The 25,738-nt window shown below is 38.6% G+C and overlaps 1 protein-coding gene across 3 annotated transcripts in view; it reads left to right on the plus strand.

The window, feature by feature from the left end:
- The window catches only part of MAP2K5 (mitogen-activated protein kinase kinase 5), a 139,975-nt gene that overhangs the window by 71,980 nt on the left and 42,257 nt on the right, over positions 1–25,738 (plus strand). For all 3 annotated transcript variants that reach the window (XM_076348108.1, XM_076348110.1, XM_076348109.1), the window contains 2 exons: positions 2,997–3,068; positions 16,365–16,394. In XM_076348108.1, coding sequence (XP_076204223.1) covers positions 2,997–3,068; positions 16,365–16,394 — 102 coding nt within the window. The remainder of the gene's footprint in view (positions 1–2,996; positions 3,069–16,364; positions 16,395–25,738) is intronic.

Genomic DNA, 25,738 nt, shown 5'->3' on the forward strand with positions numbered 1-25,738 from the left:
GTTTCCCATGTGAAGTTGCCATGTAAATTTGAAGCTAAAATATTTGGACTAAGAATTTTAGGCCATTAAATGGCATGTTGTGTAATCTTCATACCGTACATACCAAGTCATCAATATGTTTCACTTTTCTATATAAATTTTGGTTAGAATGCTTGTTATGATGAGACTACTTTTGTCCTTTTTCTGTACGTTAAAACATAAATTCCCATCACTTTTAGATCAAAGTAAACCATTGCTGAAGATGTATCGTTTGGAGGAACGCTGCTGCTGTTAGCTAGGATGTGAGGTTTGGGTTTAGCAGTTCTCACTGAGCTGACACCTGGCATGTGGTGTTCATGTCTTTGAGATCAATATGGTGACGAGAGCCAGTCTGAAAGTAACCTACAAAAGTTACTGAGTATATTCCATTAGATCAATTTGATTAATTTTAGTTCTCCGTTTAACAGATGTGAAAACTTAAATGCTTCAGTTTAAAGCAGTGTATTAACTGTTGTCTTTTATTTTTGGCCATTAAAATTCTTTTCGCAAACTACGGATGTCGTAATGTTAATGAGGAAAAAATCAGTGTTCGGCTTGTTTAAAAAAAAAAAGTGCAAACAATACGAAGTGGTTGATACTTGTACTTTTCAAACCTCAGAAAAGAGTAGAGAGAAATCCATGACCTTTAATCACTTTCAGGTATTTTTTCTTACTTTCTTGTAAGAAGAAAGCAGGCCAGGGTGTCCGTTTATTTGCTAAGTGCTTTTCTAGTCAAGGTGTACTTATTATGTAGCTTCTGAAACACTCATGTCACCATCCTAGAAAGACGTGGGCTATCCTGTGTCATCAGAATATTATGTGCAGAAAAATGTTTTAAAAAAAGAGATTAAAAAAATCCACTCTTCTATATTACCACTTTTGCTAGTAAGCCTGCTGATTTCTATGCCTCTGTTTTCTAAAAGAACTGGAATATAACGATTCAAACAAATAAACAGCTTCAGATTAATCAACTTTTCCAACTCAGCTGTTACTCTTAGAGTGGTCTTAAGCAGGTCTGAGAATTAAATTGTATTATGCTTTTAGTGTACAAATCAAGATTACTGTTTTCTTTCCCAGGTGTACATTAAATAAATTACTTTTTTTCTTATTGTTTATGGATGAATGTGATGCATTCGTCTGTTAATTGAAAAAGAGAAGCTTAAGCCGAAACGTACTTGATCTGATTTCTTGTGTTAAAATTGTTTTGCTTGCTGAATGAGTCATTTGTCGTCATCAAATTTATAGTCTAGTCATCAAAAAATAATAAAGGTCATAAGCTTTGGTTTGTCAGCCTACTGTGAGTGAATTTGAAACCATTAAAAAAATTGAGGTTTCTGTTTAAAATAAACAAGAAAAAAAGCTTTTTGATTGAGAAATTAAAATAAAAAAAAAAATTCTGTAAAATCATCACCACTTTATACAGAAAAAAATTTTGGATTAAAAAAGTAACCAGTTGTAGGAAGAGAAGATATTTTTGAGCTGTGTATCCTTAGGATGAGCTCTGTATTGCACACTTTACTTTATGCATGTGTTATTCTTACTTTCATCTTCTTTTCCATACTCTTAAATTCACGTGACTAGACTTTTTGTTTAAATTTGCAAATTATTTACTTGCCACTATCTTCTGTGAATACATAATTTCTAAATATAAATTGCTGTTTAAAACTGTTATAACAGAAGAATAAACAATTTAATATTGCTCAGTGTGAATTATGCATCTGATTTGGCGGCTCAGGAAAGGCCAGGGTCTCATCTGCACTAAAAAGATCTGCAAGTGCGAGGATCTTTGTCAGTATAAAAGGATGCTTAAAAATCATATCCCTTTATGATGCTATTGCAAACATTTCTCAGATATGCTGACCTAGGCTAACTATACTTAATGAAGGCTTGCCTTAATGAACTTTAAAAAAAATAAGTAAGATTTTTGGGTCACTGTTCAGCTCAAAATAAATGAGGCTCAGTCAAAAAGATTTTGTTCCAGTTACGTTCTGGGGTGTTTTTTTAGGTTATGGCAGTTGTGGAAGGCTATCCTTAAAGATAATGTGGGCTGCACTGTGTTTTTTACTTAACATTCATGCTGCGATAAAAGCTCTTGACCTGGGATTAGCAGTGCAGAGTAAACATCCGAAAACACACTGGACTGGCACTAATTTGGGAGTTTGTTTTCTAAAAAAGGTCTCTGGATTATTAAAGTCTAAAAATACAGCCAGTGCTTCGTAGGTGGTTGGGCTAGACAGGTGCATTAACAGCACAGTGGGGAGAGAAGTCTCATGGAGCCTTTTATTGTTACATTTCATGCTGTACTTGACCTTGGAAATGCTTAAATTGTAGCTTTCAAGTAAAAACTAGCAGTTATATTTTACAGCATTCTATTTTCATGAGGCATTGAACTTGCTATTAATAGTTTTGAGTGAAGTCTTTTTTTCTATAGGTCAAAAATGAAATTAAAAAGCATATAAAATAAAATTGCTGGCATGTGACTTCATTGATTCTTTTGGCTTCAATAACTTTGCTTTTTGAACTGTAGTTACTGCCCAACCCCTTGACGCAACATTAGGAGTCTGTTTTCCAAGCGTACCTTGATGCCGTGCCTGGGCTTAGCAGTAGATGTATATACCGTTGGACTCCCACACCTTGACTTTGCACTTTGCTGCACATGTGCAAGCCATTGGCTTTTTTTGTTGGATAAAAAAGCCCAAACACAAATGCCAAGGCCAACTTCACAAGGTGCATAGCAATTCATGGCCACGAGTCTGAGCATAACCAAGTCCTTTGCTCTTGCGGAAGAGGCAAAAATAAATAAATAAGTCATGTTTGAAGAGTGGATTTGCTCTCTGCCAGCTTAGCTGGTGGGCTTTAAGCTTCTTTGCATTTTCTCAGTTGATTTGTTTGCCCTGGGCTTGTGGAATTATTTGTGGAATAAGTAGGTATGTTTGTTTGCTAGGCTCAAAAAGATGTTTCTTTCCGTCTCTTTGCAGCCTGAGCGGATTTCAGGAGAACAGTATGGAATTCATTCGGACGTTTGGAGTCTAGGGATTTCCTTCATGGAGGTATACAAATATCTATCATTTTCATGTGCACATTGGAAGACTCAAATGAAGTCTAACATCAAAATATTTTAATGTAGTCTTTGTATACTCTTTTATATGTGCATGTTTTAACTATTGCTAAATTTCTTGGCTGTATTTAGAATGGGTTTGTTCTTACTGCGTTCAATTTGGTTAGATACAAAAAGCCTCTGTATAAACCATCTTAAACCCTCTAATAAATAATGAGAGTAAGAAGTAGGGCCTGGTACATGAGTGCCTCAACACCTCTGGGATTGAAGATGATGGTGTTTCTGTATTGCATCTTTGCAGGCCAGGACAGAGTGGGCTATTATTAGGGTTAAAATAGCGTTATGCAGATTCAAGGTTTGAGCTGGTTAATGGCCTTGCAAAATCTTCACAGAAATATTTCCATGATGGTATGAGTCTCTCCCTGTGTGATTAAATAAAGTGAATTTAAGTGTTCACAAGGGCTTTTAGAAAGATTTCTCACAAACATAGTTTCAAGCAGGAAAAAGTCCTTCCAAAATGAAGCAGTTCAAAGAGAACCTGGTCGTAAATGCAGTCATTCAGGAGAAACCACGCTTTCTGCAGGTTTAGTCACAACAAGGTCAGTTTTGATTCAGGAAAAAGGTTGGTTTTTTCAGCTTAGGTTCCATCAGATGTTTTAAGAAATATGAATTTCAGTGACTTTATAAAAATGGATGATTGTTTATAGGAAAGATAACCTGGCGTGTGTAAGTCGAGTAGAAATGCCTGTGTTATGATTGCGTATTGACCAGTAAAATCAGATCTGGCTTGGTCTGGTCCGGGAGAAGGGACAGGTAGCTCTGGTCTGGTGGTGACAGAAGGGTATGTTCACATAGCCTTTTTCACGTTGGCCTGGCCTGGCCACAAACAAGCCAGCTACGGTTGGAAAGCCCTGTAGCCTTGCCGGCTCGAGCAATAAGCTCTCAGGAGAGTTTTTCAACTCAAGGACAGTCCCATGAAAGAACTTCCCCCTACTTGGAGCAGTTGGTTCTTCCTATAAGAACAGTTCATTCAAACCATCAATGACTTGCATCATCTTTCTTGCATAGCCTGACAAAGGCGTGATACGATTCACTGAAAAATATAGATGCCTTTCCCTTCTCTTCTGGCATAATATAGTATCATTACGGTGAAGCTGAATATACCTTTTGGTGACGTGCAACTGATGTTTTTAGCAGAAGATTAGATAGAAGTTAGGTGGTTTTGGTACTGGCCCTCTGCGTCTAGGCAAATTTCATCTTTTCATAGAATCATAGAATAGTTTGGGTTAGAGGTGAGGCTATTGTTATGTTTTCAGACAATAAATTCCTTGCCAAATCAGTTTTAAACCAAAATGAAAATACTTAATGCTGAATCATTGCATTCAGATCTTGTAAATCTTTTCCAGAGTCTGACGGAAGCTAACTCTGAATTACAATAATGACATACTTTAACATGTCACAGGGGATGCAGTTCTCTTCATTTGTTTTACTGCAAATTTTAATGGTTTGTGATGCTGGAGAGCCCTCACAATTTTGGGAGAGATACAGAACATACTCTTGCAGTCTGTAAATTAATCTAGCCAACAAAGGGCTAAAATGAGATTGTATTACATTAAGACTTGACTATGGTGTTGTTCCTGATTCACGGTGGAATAAAGTGATATAAATGCAGAAGTCCTATAGATCAAGCATTTACTGGTTCCTTTGCTGACTAAAAGATGTATTTCGATGTGCAGCAGCAATATGATGATTTACCACATAGACCAAGATATTTGGAATTTAGTTTAGGATTACTAGCAGGTAACTTGGCTGGTCGTGAATTTGATTTGAAGGATGAATTTCGCATTGTATTAGCCGACATTAGGAAAACTCCTTTAATTTGCATTTGCTCTCCTCTTTTAAACCTTCTCAACTTTTTTTTCTCTCTCGCTTTCCACGAATGTCTTCTGAACCAGATGTACAAAAAACAATTTGGTTCTGTGTGCTTTGTTAATTGGTATGTCATCTGGTCCTCCGAGACCTCTCTTCAGCATGATCGCTGTTTTATTGAAGTGGTTTGAGTGATGTGTTAAATGATGAAAGCAAGGACAGTGGCTTAGAAAAATGTCTCAAAAAAGGTGAAGAAGATGCTCAAAGAGCCACACAAGGTCACTGTCATTAAAGTAACACTGTATTGACATGGGGATTGGTAGCGGAGACACCTAGGCTCTTGTTGATGGAACTGTTAAAAAGGGAAGTTAGCATTTGCTGCAGGATTGTAAAATCATCTCCACTTAGCAGTGTAATACTCCAATCCTTACAACTTCAAGCTAGCACAGTTATAGCATGTTAATTTAAAAGAAATGGCATGTTGGGACCAAGTTAGCAAGCGCTGTTCTGACGTATGATAATATAAAATAGCAGCTAAGTAAATCTTCTCATTTTCTTTAATATTCTTCTAAGCCTTTAAAATGTCTTTAATTTCTGTGCTGCAAAGCTATGTGTAATGAGAAACTGAACTGTTACTTTTGAAGGTTAAGAAAACTGCCCCCAAAAACTTGGTAGCAGAGTGTGGAAAGTATTAGATGTGGGTACCACCTAAGTTTTGAGAGATGGTGAGCGTTCTTGTTCCTGCTGACGTAAGAGGTGTCTGAGGGTGTTCGGTCTTCCCTTTGCCAAAAGAAAAGAAAAAAAAGAAAAGAAAAAAAAGAAGAAATGCTGCTAGCTTTTTTACTATTATTCTTCTTTCATTTTTTTGAGTTTGCATTTCTTTCTTCAGGATTTTTTGAAGTGAATTAAATTTAATACATAATCTGTAAAACTGTTTAAAAGTGTTTCATCACAAATAGTTTGTGTGTTTTCATGAGGTTTTTAGATGTTTTATTTAAGTGCTCTTGGGTTGACAAAGCAAGTTCAATTTAAACCAATGACATTGCTGTCACTACATTGAAGACTGTGTCAGCATTTTCATTATAAAAGCTGTTTTTCAGGGGTTTATAACTCAGTCATAAAATACATTCCAGGGTGACTGGGCTGAGTTTGAGTGCTCTTTGCATTCTGTAACCAATTCAGTCTCCCTCCCAGAACCACACCGTGCACAGGAGGATAAATTAGATTGCCTAATATTTCTTCTTACTCTCCAATATGACTCTAATCCTACCTTGCTATCCAAAAGTGAACTTCAAAGCATCCAAAATGGGATAAAAGACATCTTGTTGGTTTTTGATAGGCAGCATTCTTGTCCAGTGGTGCCTTTTTGTGGAGGTGTTTGAGGAGTAGGTATACTACTGTCACCTTCTGCTGAGCCGCTTCTTCTAGGATAGAGACTGCTGTAAGAGACAAGAAGCTGGGTGAGAAGAGCAATGGTGGGGCCCTGTAGGGCTGGTGTGTTCTCAGGTCCTCCTGCTTCCACAGTGGGTCGCTTCTTGGTTTTCTCCTGGATTTTACCATCTCAAAGCTGCCTGCTGAGGAGCGCTGGCATGCTCTCGAGACAACACTGAGGACCAGAGTCTCCTACATGTCATGAGGAGAGATGGTGGGTGAGGAGAAGGGAGTTTTGGGAAGGCAGTGGAGTTGAGCTGTGATCAGAGTTGTTCGTTGAGGCAAAGTATAGGCTTGCAGATCTTTGCCAGGAGATCCAGGGCTCATTTTATCTGCGGGTGGAATTGGTATTATATTATATTGAAATGCAGGAAATGAAAGTGATTTGCTTATGCCACAAACCGAGTAAGTTTTGGAAGTAGAATATGAGCTCATGTGCTTGGCTAATGATAACTTTTTGCACCTCCTTTTGTATCACATCCTAGTCTCTACTTTCCACTGTCCTCTGCTGAGAAAAACAGCTACTTTCCTGTGTTTCAGGCCTCCTTTGGAAATTAACTTTTCTTGCAAAGATTATCAGTGTTCTCTCCTTCAGGGAAAAGGAGTTTGTATATCAGTTTTAATGTTAGAAACAAGTTCTTAAAACTCCCAAAATGAGAATTTTAAGTCTTCGGTCACCAAAGTTCGCTGTTATCTGTATATTTGCAAGAGCTTTCAAGGGTTGCTAGTTGTTTGTGACATTTGTGTTAAGATGCTGTTCTAAGCAATATTCCAAGCAGTCATAATGACAGATTTTCAGCAGTTGTGTGCATTCCCACATATAGGAACACCAATATATATCCAACATGCCTTACATCGTGTATTTCAGGCACACATACATATCTTCTGAGTGGGGTTAACACTGAATGCATGCAATGTCAGCATTATGGAGTCTTAGAGTCTTCAGCACACTTGGGCTGGGAGCACAGGCGGAGATGTAGGAAGAGCTCACTCAGACCATGAAGGCAAAGAGGAGGAACATGTTTGAAGAGGGTGCTACAGGAGAAGCAGCTCTGCTTTAAGATGATTCTCTTAAAGCACTTCAATCTTTAAGGTGTTTCACTGCATAAAACTGATGTAAAGACTCATGTATATGTAATCTGGTCAAGGAGAGGAGGTTTCAGAAGAATTCTTTCTAAGGAGTCTAAAATATGTGGTCAGTCACGTATCATCAGCTTTGAGGTGGTAATGGTTCAAGATCAAGATTGTGAGCTGATCTGCAGGAAATCCTGCAGACCACGATTTGGTCTTCTGCAGGATTTCACTTATGTGTGGACATAATGGTTGGTCTTTCATCAGTTTTATGCCCTTACCTAAACAATAGCGGGTAGACAGATGTAGGGAGAAATCTGAGACCTGGAGCTTGGTGATACAGCATAGCTTTCTATAGTGGCACTGGAAACTTGGCGAAGGTTTGGTAGAAAGGGGTACAATCATGACGGGACAACTGTGAATGTCTGTGTGACTGCTGGAAGCAGACACGGACCATGCAGTGACCTACAGTGTCAAAAGCTACACTGAATAGAGGCAGGAGGAATATTAATTAAAATAGCCCACTAGAAGATGGCAAGGGTCAAGCTTAAATGGGAAATGAGAATTTGCATTTAATCTCCATGCAGAGCAGAAGTCTTGATATTGTAACAAAATACTTGGCTGAAATGAGGTGTCTCCGATCAAGTGGCAGTTCTTACTGGACTTGTCCTTGCTTTTTGTGTGCTTGAAATGAGCAGAATTTTATTCTGCGTGTTTAAACCAGAGAGACTGGGAAAGGCCTTGCCATGGTGATGCTGCTGGTGGTGGTAGAGCCACTGAGAATGGCTCGGAGCAGAAGGCATGAGGTCATCGTTAAGCAAACATGTGAAGAGCATGATTTCCCCATTCCTGCACTGCGAATTCAAGAAGTTCTTACATTAATGCATTAGATGGATCTGGGCACATTTCAGTAGATACAGTATGATGTGTCTGAAATTGCCTTTTTTTTTTTTCTTCCTCCCCCCCGCTTTTTTTTTTTCCCTTACTGAATTCCAACCTTCTCTAAACTAATAAAAAAACCCAAGCCTCACTTCTGTGCCCAGCCATCTAATAAGCAGCAATGCTGGGATGTGATGGGTGTTTACTTTGTTGCTGCACATCACTCTAAATAATATTAATATTAGAGAAAACTTAAACCAAGTGTTTCTGAAAATGCTGGATTACCATCTCTGTGGGCTGACATCTTCTGTCTGCCAACAGCAGGGCCTTGGGCAGCGCTGGTTTCTGTGGCCCCAGCCCTTGGCCAGACCCTTCCTGAAAAGGAGCCAACTTTATGGAGAAAATGTTTCATTTCTGGCCTTTTCCTGGTTTCATGAAGTATGGCTGAGAGCAGACTCATGCCTTGAGCCCTTGGGCCTTGCAGCTTGGACCACTGATAATTGTGTGGACCACTGATAATTGTGTGGGTGTGACTATTTAGTAACAGACATCTTTCATTTAGGATTAAGGAAAGCAAGAAAATAAAAAGTGCTTTTTTTGCAATGAGCCTCACCCCGTTACTCTGTATTTTTAAGGACTGTAGTAGCGTGATGTTTGTGACTTGTATGGACAAATCCTTGCACGCTTCACTCGGCCATTGAGAGTGGCTGTAACACAAAAGAATTTTGCTCAATAACTTGAATTGTCCTTATCATAGAGTATTTATGTAGTTTTAATCATTCTGTACGGAATGATGTGTTTCAGAAACTTGTTCTTAGGGAAAATCTGGCCTATTTTTTTTTTCCCCCTTGAGCTATTTCAAGCAATTTCTCCAAGCAGTGGCCGTTAGCTCCGTTTCCTCGTCTGCCATCTTCAGCAGCCAGCAGGATGAAGACAGACAATGTCCAGCTGTATCACGATCTTTGTGGTAGCGGAATTAGAAGTAAAGGTACCAGTGCCTGAGGGTTGGGTCATGAATTAATAATTGCTGTGTGGTGGGGGAGGCCCGTCAGAATAGCTGAAAACGGAGAAGTTGCCTCGCAGAGCACTATCAATCACTCAGTGACCATAACTTCCAGTAATTAGTGTATTTTATGGGCCTTTGCTTCAGTGACTCGGAAGCACATATGCTCCACTCACAGCTAAACTTAGCCAGAGTAATATTCCAGGATGATTTATCCGCTTGCTGCACTGGGATGTAACCCTATATTAGGTGAAGATTGTGAACTAAGCTGCAATAAAGTGTAAGTTTAGGTACAGTTTGCGTGGGTTGAGACCTCAATGTATCATGTTTCTCAGCAATTGCTCTTAGGCCACTGCGGGCAGTCTGTGCAGCAGCGAAATAAATAATACAGTTCTCTACCTGAGTAGATAGATGAGTGGACAATTAAGGAATAACATCAGCTGTGGTGTATTCATAATAAGTAGGATTATGTAATATAGATTAATGTTCCCTCTTCTTATACTGCGTAGAATAGCTGTTTCTACTTTTAAAAGGTAAAAAATTTAGAAATGTTTGTCAGTTGACTCTGCCTTTCCCTGTTATTTAATTGGTTTGTAATGGCAGATGAACTCTCTCGTGCCAGTGGAGATGGAGAACAGCGGTGCTGCTGCTTCGCTGAAGTTGAGCTGCTTTTCCACCAGCACAACCGAATTTAACATCTTTTTCCTTTAGGTATTGACTCTAAATCCAGAAAACAAATAAGCGGGAAGCTTCTCTACTCAAACAAGTAGTCTTATTAATCTTTATGGACCATTTGTGTGAATTTTGCACCTGACAATTTCCATAGATTGTCCCTGAAAGGCCTGTGTCCCACCTTTTTCCAGTTAGAAAAGGCACTGCTATTCTGAGCAACACCTTTGAAGACGTAGCGGTAAAAGCCTGGTAATATAAGGGATTTGTGGCGAGGAAGGAATGTGCAATTTAATCGTGATTGTCTGCAGTCTTTAGTTTGCAGTGCATTTACTATAGTTCATATTTAAAAGAAGTCAAAGTGAAACTAATTATCTTTAATTAAGGTGAATTAGGCTTTGATTTTTAATATATTTTATGTAGAGAGATCTCGAACTCATCTGCTCAAGCCAAGGAATGTCCCAAAGGTTATTAGGGCATATTTCTGTTGGGCCTGACGGTATTAGTAATAACCTTCTTCCTCATAGTCCTAGACATGAACAAATATGTCACTTCATCAGTCTCTGTTACCCGCTCTTATGCCCCTCCGCAGGGGTCGCAGATTCCACAAGTTATCAGCTAATGGCGTTATACATTAAAAATTGAAGCTTTCCTCACTCTGAGGCCTTTCAAGGCTTTGTTCTTAAGCCCCAGACACTTTGGAGTGCAGCTGCAAACTATAGGCAGAAGATTAAATTAATTTGTAACTCTTTTTTCGTCCTGCATTACTAAATCCTGCACATTTAATTGAAACCCTACTTCAAGATGCTTTGTGTTTCTGTTCTTCTTTGTTGTCAGTTTAACCTCAGAAGCACTTTAACGCTGGTAAATTGCTGTTATATCCTTTTGGATTTTTTTTTTTTTAACTGTGCAATAAGAGGGCAGTGAAATTGATATTAGAAGGAAAGAAAAATCTTAGAGTAGTTTTTGAGGTATTTAATATTTATTAAGGTCCATACCCTGCAGAGTTTCAGGTGATTTTAAGCCATCTATCTAGGAGTGTATAAATTGGTCTTGGAATGAAATTTCACCTAGGGAATTTTATGTTATCCAGTAGTTAAGTCTGATTTTGAAAGTTTCCTGTGTCTGAATGTTCCGAAGTGGCGGCTGCTTTTCCATAAAATGAGGGTTTAACTGCAGAGCACAATCTAAATGCAAAATCCTTGGATGGAAATTTAATTGTGTAAAATGTGCACAAGGTAATTAAGAACAAATTTTAGAACATTTCAGACTATAAAGTCCTCCTTCAGCTAGATCACTAGCGATATTGTAAGTGCTTATTTTCAATTTGCAGTTATGCTGAGAAACATGGAATGTGTCTAAATTAAGAATAAAAACATCCCATGCTTTTCAGTATAACTGTAAATTAAAAAAACAACTTGCACAACATAGACAATAATCTAAGTGGGAGACTTTATTGCCTGGGTGTCCTAAAAATATGTTTGAACTTCCTTCCCTCAGTCACTTTCTGAGCAGGATACAGACCAATTTGCTATTGTAGTTCTTATTAACAATATACAAGCAGGCAAATAAAGAGCGATGTAGAGAAAGCGGTTTGTTAGTGAGGATTTCTGGATTTCCGTTTTCAGTTCCAAAATTGTTAATTACATTATTTCAACAAATCATTTGAGTTTTGTGTTCACTTATCTGCACGTTAAATGGATGTATTTGAGAACAGGTTAGAGTTGCTTTCCAGCCCTTCTTGTCACTGCTCAGTACAGAGGGTTTAGGCACCTGCCTTTACTGAAACTGGCTGCCTCATGTTCTTTTTGCTTTCCCTTATGTGTTTTTAGATACAGTTTGATAAAAATCAGCATACATGCACACTGTACCTCTCTGCCTGTTATTTAATAATCTGGGATTATTTCTCAGTTTATCAAGTACTGGTTTAAAATCCGATGGTGCACCCCATACATCTATCTGCACCTCTGTCCAAGTCTGGGGGAAGGCTCCTATCAGGTACTGGCACTTGGAAGTGCACATCATTTTTCAGGACATAACCTCACTGCACACGATAAGATGAGCGTTTTAAGTGCTCTGATGGGCTGCCTCTATGTTTAAGAAAGTAATAGTTTAAAAACTCCCACACGAAAGGTGCCAGGACTGAAAGCTGGCCCTCACCTTCCCTTGGCAGCCCTTCCACAGCCCCACAAACGCTGGGGCTCGGAGCTTGCCTAGCCACCTAACTCTCCCAACATTCTCGCTCGGCATCTCCAGAGCCCGGCTCCAAAATGGAAAACTATTAAACACACACACCACCACCCCCCCCCCAAAAAACCCCTCCACAGACATGTAGTTGCTCTAAAGTGAAATGGTGTAGGAAAGTGTTATTCTGACATATTTCTTGCTGATGTGGTCTGATTCTCATTTATATTTCCAACCATGCTGGCATTGCAATTCACTGGACCTTTTTAAAATGATGGTTTTTACAGTTCTTGTGTAGTGGGAAGGTATCCATAGGGAAATGAGAATCAGCTCCTTGAAGTCCAAGCATTCCCTTCTCCCCTCCTTAATATCCAGAGCTACATAAAATACTGATCAGTTCCCGAACCTAACTAGTGTCAATGGAAATAATTGTACTTTTGTTATAATGCCTTAAAAACAAAATTGCAAGTTCCTGAGTTTCATCGTGGAGATGCAGAGGAGATAAGTTTTTGATAGTGTGTTAGTTTGGTAGTTTACATTTTTTTGTATCCTGCATTGGGCTTGTGCTGCATATGTTTATATGACTTCCTTGAGACAGATGACAGGGAGTATGAAAACCCCTTTAGTGAAGCTCTAATCTGTTTGTTTTTTGGTTGTTTTTTTTCCTTTACTTTAACTGTGACGCTATTTATAAATCTAAATGTACATACAGAGGTCATTGGTTGGCTGAACTTAAACCATTTTACTTAGTAAATTTAATTAAGAAAATACAGTGCAACTCATAAGCAAATGAGTTTTTCCTAGTTTTAAACCAAACCACCCTCTTGAGTGCTGATTGCCTTGCTCGACCCCTGGTGATATAGAAACAGGCAAAATTAAAAAGGACATTAAAGCTTCATTAAATCTGAAACACATTTAGTACAGTGACATATCTGCAGGCTATTTCAGGGAAGATTACATACTCTTTGGTAAGTTTCTTAATTTATAATACCTTGACAATCTTGCAGGGAGGAAACAACTCTGACTAGATGAATCGAGTGATGGTTCAGGGGGATGCAGAACTGGCACACCGTAGGTCTGTGGCTGTATTGCTTTGCAGTTCTCAGTCAAGGAGCAGCTTCACTGAGAAATGTGTTTCTTTTCTAACAAACCCCAAAGAACTTGTTCCTGATGCATTTCAGATTCTTCAAAGCTCATTTATATACCCCATACTTAAGGTCTGGCAGAAAACTGCTCTTTCCCCAGTTATTCTGCTGCCTTTGGACCCCTGCTGAGGCGTGTGGTGGTCAGGGAGAGGAATCGTCAATGAGAATGGAAATGCTTAGTGTGAATTCATCATCGAGGCAGTGGTCATTTTTCTGCTTAAATAAGATCTGCAGAATGATGCCCTGTGCATATAGCCATAATTATCTTCTTGTTCTACAGTGGGATAACTATTACATTCCTACAAGTTTGTAGCTATTGTAATGACTACTCTTAAGTCAGTAGTCATTGGAAAAATCAGGATTTCTTTTGCTTCTGGTCATGGAAAAGTGTTTGGCATTTATAGGTTTATTTCTAGGCATTTATAGGCTATCACAGCAGCAGTGCTTCTTAGGACCTCGAGCAGCTTCTTGGAAGTTAAGGATGGTCCTCCCAAAAGAAGAGAAGATGAAAAAGGGTATGTTTTAGTAGCTCCTGGTAGCTGAGGTAGCTCCTTAAGACTGAGTATAACAGAAAACGCAGGGTCTTTGCTTAACTATTTAGCAGTGTATTTCAAAGCCTGCCATCAGAGAGTGACTGGAGTGACACTCTGAACTGGGAGAAGCTGTGAACCAGACACAGGTGATAGAAAGGATGGCGATCAAGCCTGCTTAGCTCGGGTTGGTTTGTTACAAGGATGAATTTGCTGCAGAGAAGCACTGCGCTCAGCGCTACGCCAGAAACAAAACTGAAAGGCAAAATTCACCCCAAAGAGTTGAGTCTTAAAGGCAAACCTGGAAGACAAGCACAGAAGAAACCCAGAGGAGGAAGCTAGCTTAAATCGTATCACTTCGGAGAACCTGAAGAGATCTTGCTTGTCTTGTCACCTTAATGTTGTTCCCTATTCCACTGTCTTCTGTAAGCGTGATTTCTTCTACATTCTGTAGTTGTTGGTCTTACAAACCAAGCAAACACAGCGATCCCCAAATGGAAGTCTACAAGCAGATCACAACTTTCAGAGAGATGAGTGGCACAATAGAAATGTCTCAGAAAAACTGCATATGTTATTGCTAGTAAGGATCCTTGGTCAACACCATGCTGATATAGCAGACATAATGGCTCCTCCTCAGTCATTATGCAAACTCCCACTGATGAGATATTTATGAAAGATTGGGGTGATTTTTCAGTGATGTATGGAAATTTAGATATGCAGTTCCTGTAACTGGGATGTGTCTGTGCAGTAAGTAAGCGTTCAGAGATATTGTACAAACCAAGTAGCCCCTTTAGAACCCACTTGATATGTCTGTAGATTTTCAGGACAAATACTATCTCAATATTGTGGAAGCTTCTTTTAAGAGTAGTCACCAAAAAAAAGGTTTCATCTCTTTGGGTTTCTCTTGCATGCCTCTCTCACACAAATACTTCAAGACCTACTCTGCTTCTGTAATGTCTTTCCTCTGAGGATCTGGAAGAAGTTTACTGTATTTGCTAGGGCTTGCAGCCAAATGGCTAGTACGATACTAGGTTTGGACAGCAGCTGGAATTGCAGAAAGGGCACCATCTCTGCTGTTTTCTGGTTGCTTCCACTCATGCTGTCAGCTTCTTCTTACTACCTTCTCATGACCTTTTTCCTGAACTGGCAAGGCTTGAGTATGTCTACTAGTCTTTGCCCCATCACTCCCCCACCTTGCTACAGCTCTGTCTATGCCTTATTGTTCATACTTAGGATAGTTTTGTGCTGCCAGCCAGGCTGAAATTTCATCATAGGTTAGTTAGCACAGCTGCCTCAGCTGCAATCTGGCTAGGTCAAGTAACCACGGCACTGAGAACCTCAAATATCAGTGGCAATACAGGTGCTGTGAAACAGCTTCCGCCCAGCATTGACGTGTGGTTTAGCCTTTGCAGTACATGACATGATGGCTTAGACCTTCAGCATTGATGCTTTTGCTCAGTCTGACGTGTATATACCTAGTTTATCATGCAGACAAAGCAATGATAACAGTGCATCCATAACCTTTTTGGTAGACCTCCTTCTGAAGCTTGGTAAGGGGAGCATTCACGAAGGTTAACTGGAGTGTAGAGAAGCTCGTCTGACTATGGCTTCTCTGTAAACCTTGGAGAGAGGTGGGCTTCTCCAGAAAGCAGGTCAGAACAGAGCTGCTCTGAATGCCCTTTTGGAGGAGCCTGTGTCAGCTCTGAAAACCCTTGTACTTCACTGAATAGTAGGCAAAATAACCTAAACTAGCTGTATTTTGCTGAAATTATTTCCAAGGTTCAGATACCAAATGGGAAAACCTAAAGTCTTATATGAAGAATTTGTCATGGAATATTTATTAGCTATGGCATTATGGCAACAGTAGTATTGTTGTTGGGTCTAATACTGATACTAGCAGATACTCTAGTAATGCATCAGTTGGCTTATAAAACAGTGTGGGCAACAAATCCAGTTGATACCGTGTGCCATTGAAAGTGGATCTGAAGAAAAGACAAAGTGTCTTTTTGTGGGTGCCGTGATCTCTCTCCAGATCCCACTCACAGGTTCCTAGCTGGGTTTGACACCGATAAGGAAGCAAACCTCAGCTGCGTAACCCAGATTTTACTCTGAGCCAGTTAAGGAAGGACTTTGGGAGTTCAGTGCATGCTCTACAATACCTGTTCATTGCAGATAATTATCAGTAAAGGTCAGTGTCATTGGCCTCGCTATTGAGGCTGAACTGGTTTAATTTAGAGAGTCCTCAGGAACTTGGGCATCAAACAGTGTTACTGAGTGGTACAGACAAAAGAGCTTGAGAAATACAGAACTATTCAGAAACATAGAACAAGGAGTAATTGTTGTGAATGACTCCATTCTAAATACAGCTCTTTGTGTGTTTTCAGAATTACTTTTGCTGACATTTTCCAATTTATACAATAGTAAGAGTTGAGTACTTTTCTCTCTTTAAGAAAATGTGCCCTCCATGCAAATCTATATAACTAGACAAATATTATTTCCTTTCCCAGCTTGCTCTTGGGAGGTTTCCATATCCTCAGGTAAGATTGTTCATTACTGCTGTTTGCCACTGTGACATTCATTCCTATGTATGAAGGTGCAGAGAGCAATTGTGAACATTTGAGCCACATACAAATAAATCTGTCCTGTTAAATTGAAAAGTGGTATCTTGAAGGAGTCATTTAGAAGTCTCTATTGATTTTTTTTTTTCTCTTTTTCTCTTTTCCAAACTCTAGATTTTCTTTCCCTGGAGACAACGAAAATTATGATGTTAATGATTGTTTTGTTGTGAGATTAAAAAATAATCCAGTATGTACAACAGTGCTTTTGAAGCAGGAAGGTGTATCTACTCCTTTTTTACATTTTAATTTTTAATTCCAATTTTGAATAATGGTACAATGATCTAAAATCTTCTCAAATCACAAATATAATGTGAATGGAATCCTTAAGAGAGCTCTGGATTCTCCCTTTTAAGAGGACCTAATTTTAGTATTTTATTTAGATACTGGCATTTTCTAACTTTCCACTGACCTAACTCAGTTTCATTGAAGTTGGTGGTAAAACTATTTCCATCTTCAGTGGCAATGGTTAGGCCAATGCTGAGCCCTGCGTTACCACGTAATACTTTACTTTGTCTGTATGCTTGAAAAAACATGAAGCTCTGAACAAAACAACCAATCCAGAAATAGGTTTGATGATTACTTTAAATTCTTATTGCAAGATGGATGTTAGAATTCATAGTAACAAACTATTCTGTAATGCCTCAAATTATTCTTTCCTGGGAGAGGGGAAAAAGTGAAGTGTCCAGGGACTAAAATGAATTATTTGAATGTGGTTTTTATGTTTTCGTATGTTTTATGAACACTGTTTTCTGCATCTTGGTCTATACAGATCAGAGTGCCTGGAGGCATGTCTGATTTAAAGGTGGTGTTGGTCTGTGCTCTTTAAGCATCTATTAACTTGCTATTATTATGCAAATAACTGTTGTAATACACATACTAATTTATGCATGGTTAGATTATGCAGATGCCTCACAAACATGGTTATTGAATAATAGGCTGGGACTCATTCTCTCTCCCATTTTTATAAGCTGTTTTAAGCAAATTCTCCTGACACTTTTATGGACTTGCAAAGGTTTTGCATATGTAGAAATATACTGATTTTTCACTTTCTTATCTCCTATCAAAATGTTTACAGACTGAGAGAGCTGTAGCTGGTTAGCAGAACGTACTTTGCATATTTTATCCATATTTTAAAATGTACCCTCTCCTTTGAAGAGAGGATTGAAAAAGAAGCTCTTGTGTTGAAGTGTCCTCCATACATTGGCATACTCACTTGTGCTCGCCGAGTGTCTTGATGTTTATTGTAGATGGTGTATTACAACACTAAATCAAAGTGACGTGGGATACAATTTAAGATAACTCTGTTCACAGAAGTGTTGGAGCTTGGGGAAGGAAGTTAGAGCGCATACATTATGTATGATTCTAGACAAAAATTTGTTTTCTGAATTGGGAGCAAAACATGATTGCTAGTTTAAGATCCTTTTTGCTATTCTAATTAAAAAACAGATCGGGTTTGTAAAAGAATATTTGGCGAGTCAGTAGTCCATGAAATTGTATATATTTTTAATGTAAAACAGTTGAGGAGGTGAAACTTTAAAATGTAGCTATTAAGCTTTTCAAGCAACTGCTTTTCATAAGGATTTTTATGTGAAGAACATGTATTTTAGACATGTACTTACATAGCTGGTCACAAGAAGCCTTAGAAACCCACTCTGATTAGGGGGATAATTAGTAGGGGGTTTTTTAAATGTCTAAATATCTATTTATCTCCCTAGGTAAGGGCCTGATTCTGCAGTCACTCACTTGAGTAAATCCTCCTCACTTCAGTGGGCTATTCAAATGATCGAAGCTAATTGTATGAGTGTTTGCAGAATTTGTCCCTAAATAACTTGAAGTTACTTCTCTCTGAAAATGGAAAGTATGAATACATGTTTGAGAACACCTGAAATTTTCTGCAAATGAATGTTTGTCTCCAGCTGTAGCTGGGGAAAAAAAAATGTTTTTTCCTCTTTCTCTATTTTTAAGACACAGACAAATGGTGTGTGTAAATTCAGTTTAAATGAATAAGATTTATAGAGGGAATCACTGCAGTGTGGAAATTCAGGACTCCTGCAATATGCCAGTAAGACTAAAGGATGATTTTTTTTTTTCCGGGCCTTTAGTAGAATATTTTAATGATAGAACTTACCACTTCTCATTTTTCACATGTTTTATAAGTATTTATTTTGCTAACACTTACTTGTCACACTATCATTATTTAATCTTATGTTCACAATAAAGTCTTACCTTGAAAGCACTTAAGCGTGCAAGCAACTACTCATGTAAGTAAAGTTGCTTATGGGTGTGTTTAGAGTTACTGTAAATTTTTTTTTTCTTGATATGCAGCTAACATCATAATCTGTAGCTAACTGCCAAAGGTAGTGATCTGAACAAGGAAATAACAAACAGTAAAGAACAGACTTTTCCACTATAAAAACTTTGCACGGGGAACTCTAATCCTTAAAATGTAGTAAATTTCTAGAACTGTTACGGTTTTCATTGTTTTGTTGTTTGGTTTCCTGGCATGGTATTGCAATGTGCTATCGCTTGCTCGCTGTAATGTAAAACTCCTTTTGGAAGTCGCAGGGTATGACACTCATAGGATTTTCTGTAGATACAAACGTAAGCACTTAAGGGTATATTCTTCCCCTGATGTGTTTGCAGAACTCTATTAAAACTAATAGGAATGGTGCATGCGCTCACACGCACACACAAAAAATATTCTTTTGAATAAAGTTCTTTCCTACGTAAACATTTAAAAAAGAAAGGAAACGCCTTTCACCAAACCCAGTTGCTAGCCAATAGTCTGTCCAGCTTTTTAGGTATCTGAAGAAGGCACATAGAGAAAATAAGTTTCAAATTTCTTTTAAAAGTTTGACCTTAATTTATATGATTTTGATTTTACGTGTCTGTGCAGAATGAACTGTAAAAAAAAAAACCCAAAGGCCGTGGCACCTCACAGTACATTTAATTAAATTTTAAGTTGGAACCCCAAAGATGTGCAGTGGCTGAGCAAACTGCGAGACACAGTTAATCACGTAGATTCAAATTCAGTATATTGTATAAAACCACGATGGGGGCAATGACTTGTTTAATGATAATGCAATTTAGGAGAAATGAAAAGAATTGCCCACTAAATATTCTCGGCTTGTAGTCAAACTTTATACAAAGCAGGATGTTAAAAGGACGCTGCATCCATTAGGGAAATATTCCAAAGAAATAGTACTCAGCTGCCGAGGATTTAATCAGCTATAGGAAAGTGCGGATTACGACGACTGTATTTAAGATACTTTTGCATTTAGAGACATGTTTTCCTTCCTTTGGCTACAATTCCAAGCCTTGCTTAATAAATTACATGAAAATGACCTGAAGTTTAAAAAAAAAAAATCCACCAAAAAATCCTGTCCCCCATTCCGCACCCTCCTGCCCCACTGCTCCCCCCACCAAATCTGAGCAAATACTGCCCCTGGTATTGTAAAGCTTTGAATGTTTTCACACCCCATTAATTTATTACTTCTCTTTCCTCATCTTTAAATTTTTTTCCTTTCTTTTTTTTTTTTTTTTTTAAATTCAGGCTCCCCGCTGCTACAGCGATTTTCATCTTGTTGTTAATTTTCCCTGCTCCATATGGAGCTCCAGACATTTCACCTGGAGGCTGTACTAGATTTTGCTGTAGCGATCGCACTTCCGGAGGCCAAAACTGTCATTTAAGGTTCCTGGTGCATCTGTCTACGCCAGGCTTTTCACTGGCACCGGGAGGGTGTGAATAACAAATTGGATGCACCTGAGATTCAGATGATTAGTGTGTTTTGTGAATCTGGGCGACTTGTAAGCAGATAGCTGTAGGGATGGGGAGGGCTAAACAGCTACCCTGGGTGAATCTGTGCTCACACCTTGCATTTGGGATGTGCGGGGAAAGCGCGAGCATCCCGGCAGCCTGAACGCGGAGAGTAACAAATATTTCATCCTGCCTTGTCATTGATTAGAAAAGAGCCTTTAATTTCATTTCACCCCATGTTGTGATTAATTTGCATTCTTTGTCAGAAGTTAATGGAGTTTTTTATGGTTCACTCTGAAATCCTTGAAGACATCAGAGTTGATCTGATGTTTATACAACCGCCAGCGGAATTTTTTCATTTGATTGATGGAGAGCTTGATGTTATTCCAAACGGCTTTTTAAGCTGTTTTTAAGAATTATTTGAATAAAATGCAAGCAAGATATTGTTATAACGATCAAGATTATCTGTTAAAAATCTGTTTCAAATAAAGAACATGATAAGTAGAAAAAAAGATCAAAAAGACAGGAGAAATGATGAATACAGAAGATGATATTTGTTAAGATATATAATCCAAGGATTCAAATAAGTTATTTCAAAATGTAGTAAAAGTAAGAGACACCTTAATTTCAGGTTTGGGGTTTTTTTATATATATATAGAGTTTATTTTTGCAGCATGATAAATAATGGGAATGAATTAGTAAAGAATTTAGTTATAGTTAGATTTTCCCCTTTCTTTTTATTCTCCCAGATTTTTCACCTTCATTTTACCAGCAATGCGAGCACAGAGCACTGGTGTCTCTAACTCGGAGAGACAAGACTGTCAGGCCTGTTAGTTCAACAAAATGATGACATACTACTCATCTCAAGGAAGAGGCATTCTTAAATCCCACTGCAAAGAAAACATAAGTGGATAATAGGAAATTTTATAGCCCAAGAAAGCATTCACTATAGACCTGCCATTGGTTTGCTTTATAAGAAAATACACAGGTGAAAAATCCTTGGTGAAAGGAATCTGCTTTTTGCTCCTCCTGTTAGGGAAAGGTTTGTATTTTCACCAAACCCCAGCATATAAAAAGCATGAGAGAGACGATGCAGAATATTCTGCGTGTGCTGGGCCAGATCCTCAGCTGGAGCAAATCAGTTCTGCTGCTCCAGGGAGATCAGGGGACAATGCAGACTTACACCAGCTTTGGGACACGGCTCTTTTTTTCAGCAGGAAAAGATTTTGCAATTTTTTTTTTTTTTAATCATTATTATTATTATTTCAGATACCAAAGCTGGGGGGGTTTTGCAAGATTTTGTTTTTATTCTTTCATCAGCAAATTCTACCCTCGCTGTGATTTCTGCAAGTAAGATTTAATTATAGGTCAAAAAGCTACTGTGCAAGCGCTTCCATTTAAAACAGATTAATTTATTTGCTGTATCTTAGTTTGCTAAATAATTGCATGGTTTTAAATGAAGTTGCTGCTTTCTGATCCCTGTATTAACGTGGTCTAAGATTCTTTTTGTTATATGTAATCCATACTATTGACCAAATTTGGCCTGGTTTCATTTAAATGTAAGCAGGTTGTCAAGGAAAAAAATATTTAGTTTAACTTGGCATGTAAAGTAGCCATTTTACTGTTGTTTTTCCAATTGACAGAAACATCCTTTAAGCATTCATTTATTTTGTGAGAATAAATTGAGGATTGGTTACAGCATGTTTCCTAGTAAGAAAGAAATGTTTTTTCTTCCACATACATCATTGTATCTAACCATTTAAAAGACATTAAACACTGTTCAAATGCTAATGTCAAAATAGTGAATTAAATTATTGTATAATATCTTAAATATGATAGATTTGTGCAAATATTTTTGCTTTTATAATATATTCCAGAAATCACTGGCAATATTTTAAGTCATCTGCTGTTATTTTAAACACTTACCAATTTCTTAATGTATCTTTCAGATACATTTTGCTTTATTATTTTTTCTCCTTAGCCAGAAATAAGTTTGAACTTAAATTTGATTTGTCTATTAGAAAGTTGCTGTAAAATTTGAATTTAGTTTTAGTTTTTCCAGAGGTGTTTTCTTTTCTGAAAATGGAGATATTTTAGCAAAAAAAAAAAAAAATCTATTAGGAACCTGAAGTATAAAGACTTATTTATATTCTTTTTACTTTAAACTTCCTGTCTGATTTTTTTTTTAATGTAAAATTGATGTTTGAATAATATGGTCAAGCTTGGAAATGTAGGTAACAAGAAAATCCCGATTTTATAATATGTTTTAAGAGTGGATTATTAGCTTACGATCTTGGAAGACCGATGTATATTTTTTTGCTTTCTAACCCTAACAGTTACAGGCAGTCTGAGGGACCAGGGATTAGACTGTGATTTTGTGACCATCATTCCAGGACGTGTTCTGTGCCTGTTCCCCTGTCTTGTGTAAAACCTCATACCTGGTCGCGCTGACATCAGCTTCAAACCTGTGAATAGTTCGATTTACTACAGTGGGAAAATTAACTACTACAGATAATCACCCGTGGGTGCATCTTCACGGTCAGGATGTAAGTTTGTGTTTTCCAGTTAGTTATGGCATTGTCACCCTTCACAATTTGTACTGAATAAGAAAACGGCCTAATGCAGCGAGCCCTTTTGTTGCTCCATGCAGTTGTTATCTTGCCTTCACAGCACAGGACTGACGGTGCTGAGACTTTTTTGACCGCAGAAGTTGAGCGAGATCCTGAAATGAAATGATCTTTGTTGCCATGAGAGCTACTTACCAGGAGGGGGAAAAAAACCCATCCAGGAGGAAATACTGAAATCTCTTCTGAGAGATTTTGCAAACGTGTAAGGATCTCCTGCGTGAGTTGGTGCTTCTGTGGAATGGGAGATGTTCCTGTAGTGCTTGGAAGGAAACATCTCTCCCAATTACAGTTCCTGCACTTCATGCCGTTGAATGACTTGCCTGAATGAAAACTTAAACCTGGGAGATCGGCTCTCCTTAGGAAGAAAGCTAGCTGTAGGTGGATTGATTTGTGTGGTTGGTTGTTTTAGGTGGCCGTTTGCAAACTGTCAGCAAATACTGGATTTACTGAAAATGTACATCTTCTGCGCTCTGAACAGGCTCTCTTTGCTGGCATGAGGAGGAGGCATGGTTCCTCCCAAGTCACCCAGGAACTGGAGGTGAACTGAGACAAGGGTGCAGCAGATCCCTGCTCCGTTTTGTCCGTTTCCTTACCAAGGGTGCAGCTGTAAGAGCTCAGAAATTAATTGTGGCTCTTGGCCTGTTTGAGGAGCGAGAGTACCTGCTCCTCACTGGTCTGTGAGGTTGTAAGGCACTTCTGGAGATGGACGTAGCGGTCCCAACATTTGCTCTTCGCTATGTCCATGGACTGCTAATGCGGGGGTCTCCACCAGAGGCTGAGGGCTGTGTTTCCAACATGCCTTGTGCAATGCTACCTGTGGTGGTCAGTCGAATGACATAGAAGAGGATGCTCATCGCATAGCGTGGTGCCTTTCATTGCCCAAGCCCGCTCAGCACCTCAGTTTAGTTAGAAAACTTCACTCGTATACCCAAATTTTTGTTGTTTTGGGTTATTTCCTTTCATTGCCCCTAGAATTGTGTTATGTGTAGTGATCACAATTGATTTTGCAGCTCTTCGGAGAAAGCTCGGGATTTTTCTAGATGGCTTCCCGTGACAGGCTTTAGCAAGTGACATTTTTACCCATTTTGTTTCAAGCTAGAAGGGACTTGCAGTGGTGTGCTTATGGGGAGGGACAGTCCTGATGGATATTCATCCGTGCTTTTCAACACTTCTGGCTCTTGGAGGCACTTGCTTCCTTAAATGATTTGTTCCTCTGGTTTTCCTCATTGCAGGGTGTAGTGGTAGTTGTGTGTGTAACGAACATGAGGAAGAGATGCAGGAGCGTTGGTGGTTATGTCGTCCTTGCTCTGTCTTTAGTCTAAACACCCCAGTTCTTTCAGTCTCTCCTTTCTAGATTTCTGGCTGTTCTTGTGGCTTTTCTTTGAACTTTCTCCAACTGGCCCACAGCTCTCAGGGGGTGCGCAGACTTAGACACAGCACTCCGGTGCTGCATGGAGAAAGGATAACCTTTTGTGACTTCAGACTGTACTCCTCCCTGGACATCCCACTATGGTGTTTGTGTCCCCTGTCGTCCGTCCGTCCGTCCCCCCCCTTTTTTTTTTCTTTTTTTAGCATCATGACATTATTCCTGCTCAGCTGTGATCAGTTTTCCTCTTCCATAGCATCCTCTAGGTTCTCCTGGTATTCCTCTCTGTTAGCATGATGGTCATTTCACTAAACTTGATAAACATGGGTGGCATTAAGCAAGAACTGGTTAGAACTAAACCCTGTGCCTTTATTTGGTTTCTGGCTGACCACCCTTTGTTCTTCTTACTGCACTTTTTGTGATGCCTGAAACAAGGTCTTAAACAGCAGTTTGCTAAATTTACTGTCTTTCCTAAGACTTGCTTGTCCCACATTCCTGCTGACTGAGGCATGAGCATCCTGGTCCTGCTCCAGTGTAGCAGTTATTATTGGCTTCTTACACTCCCTCCATAATTTCAACAGTGTGTAGTTTTTCATGCCCACTTTGTTGAATTGTGTTACTAAACTCTGGTAAACAGATTTCTGTGACAAGTGGCTGCAGTTCAATGGTGGATGAAATAATCTCTTTATATAAATTTGTTTGTAGACCTCTGGGAAAACCAGCGTAATATAATTGTAAGAATATATTTAATATTAAGGTTGTTGTGAATTGTCTTTTTTTTATTTTGAAATTATTTTTATCCTTTTTTTTGTCCTCTGTTTTGTGGCAGTGATTGAAGTTTGCCATTTGCAAAACCCACAGACTGGGGGAGGGTGTTCAGAATGTCAGGAACAAATTAGTGGGGTCAGTCTTCCTGGCTTTGGTGCTTTGACTTCTTTCAGAAGTATAACTATTCAGTTTTGCAAGACTTTGTAAAATATGTCTGAAGATCATGCTTTCATTCCAGAGGAAGAGTAAAAACCCATGGTGGTGAAGACCATGTGGAAATGCAGTACGCTTACGTATTCCTTTTCCATTTATATCAGGGCAGAGACAAAGCAAGTCTGTGTTGGTCATTTGCCAATAGGAGATGTTCGTCGTTTCTGCTGTTCAATAAAACTTAACCTTCATTAGTAAAGATTAAGAGTAAGTTATATGTACTTTTAAAATCCACAGTTTCCTGGATTAGGAAAAAAATGTTCTACTGTGAAGCCTCCCTTAAAAATCGTAACTGTATGATTTGTTGGTATATGTATTTTTCTATTAAAAAAAAATATCACTAGCCTGAAAAGCAGTATATATGTAAAGAGAAAATTTTTTAACTGATATGGGAAGATCTAACCCTGGGTCACCTGCAAATCTCTCAAACAAGAGCTCCAGGGCAAGTCCTAATTCCAGAGAGTAAAAGCAAAAATTAAAGCTATAGCTAGTGACTCCTCTAAGTTACCCGGGGTGGATTCATTTGAGTTTTGTT

Source organism: Aptenodytes patagonicus, chromosome 10 (assembly GCF_965638725.1).
Source record: "Aptenodytes patagonicus chromosome 10, bAptPat1.pri.cur, whole genome shotgun sequence".
In the NCBI taxonomy this organism is placed as follows: Eukaryota; Metazoa; Chordata; class Aves; order Sphenisciformes; family Spheniscidae; genus Aptenodytes; species Aptenodytes patagonicus.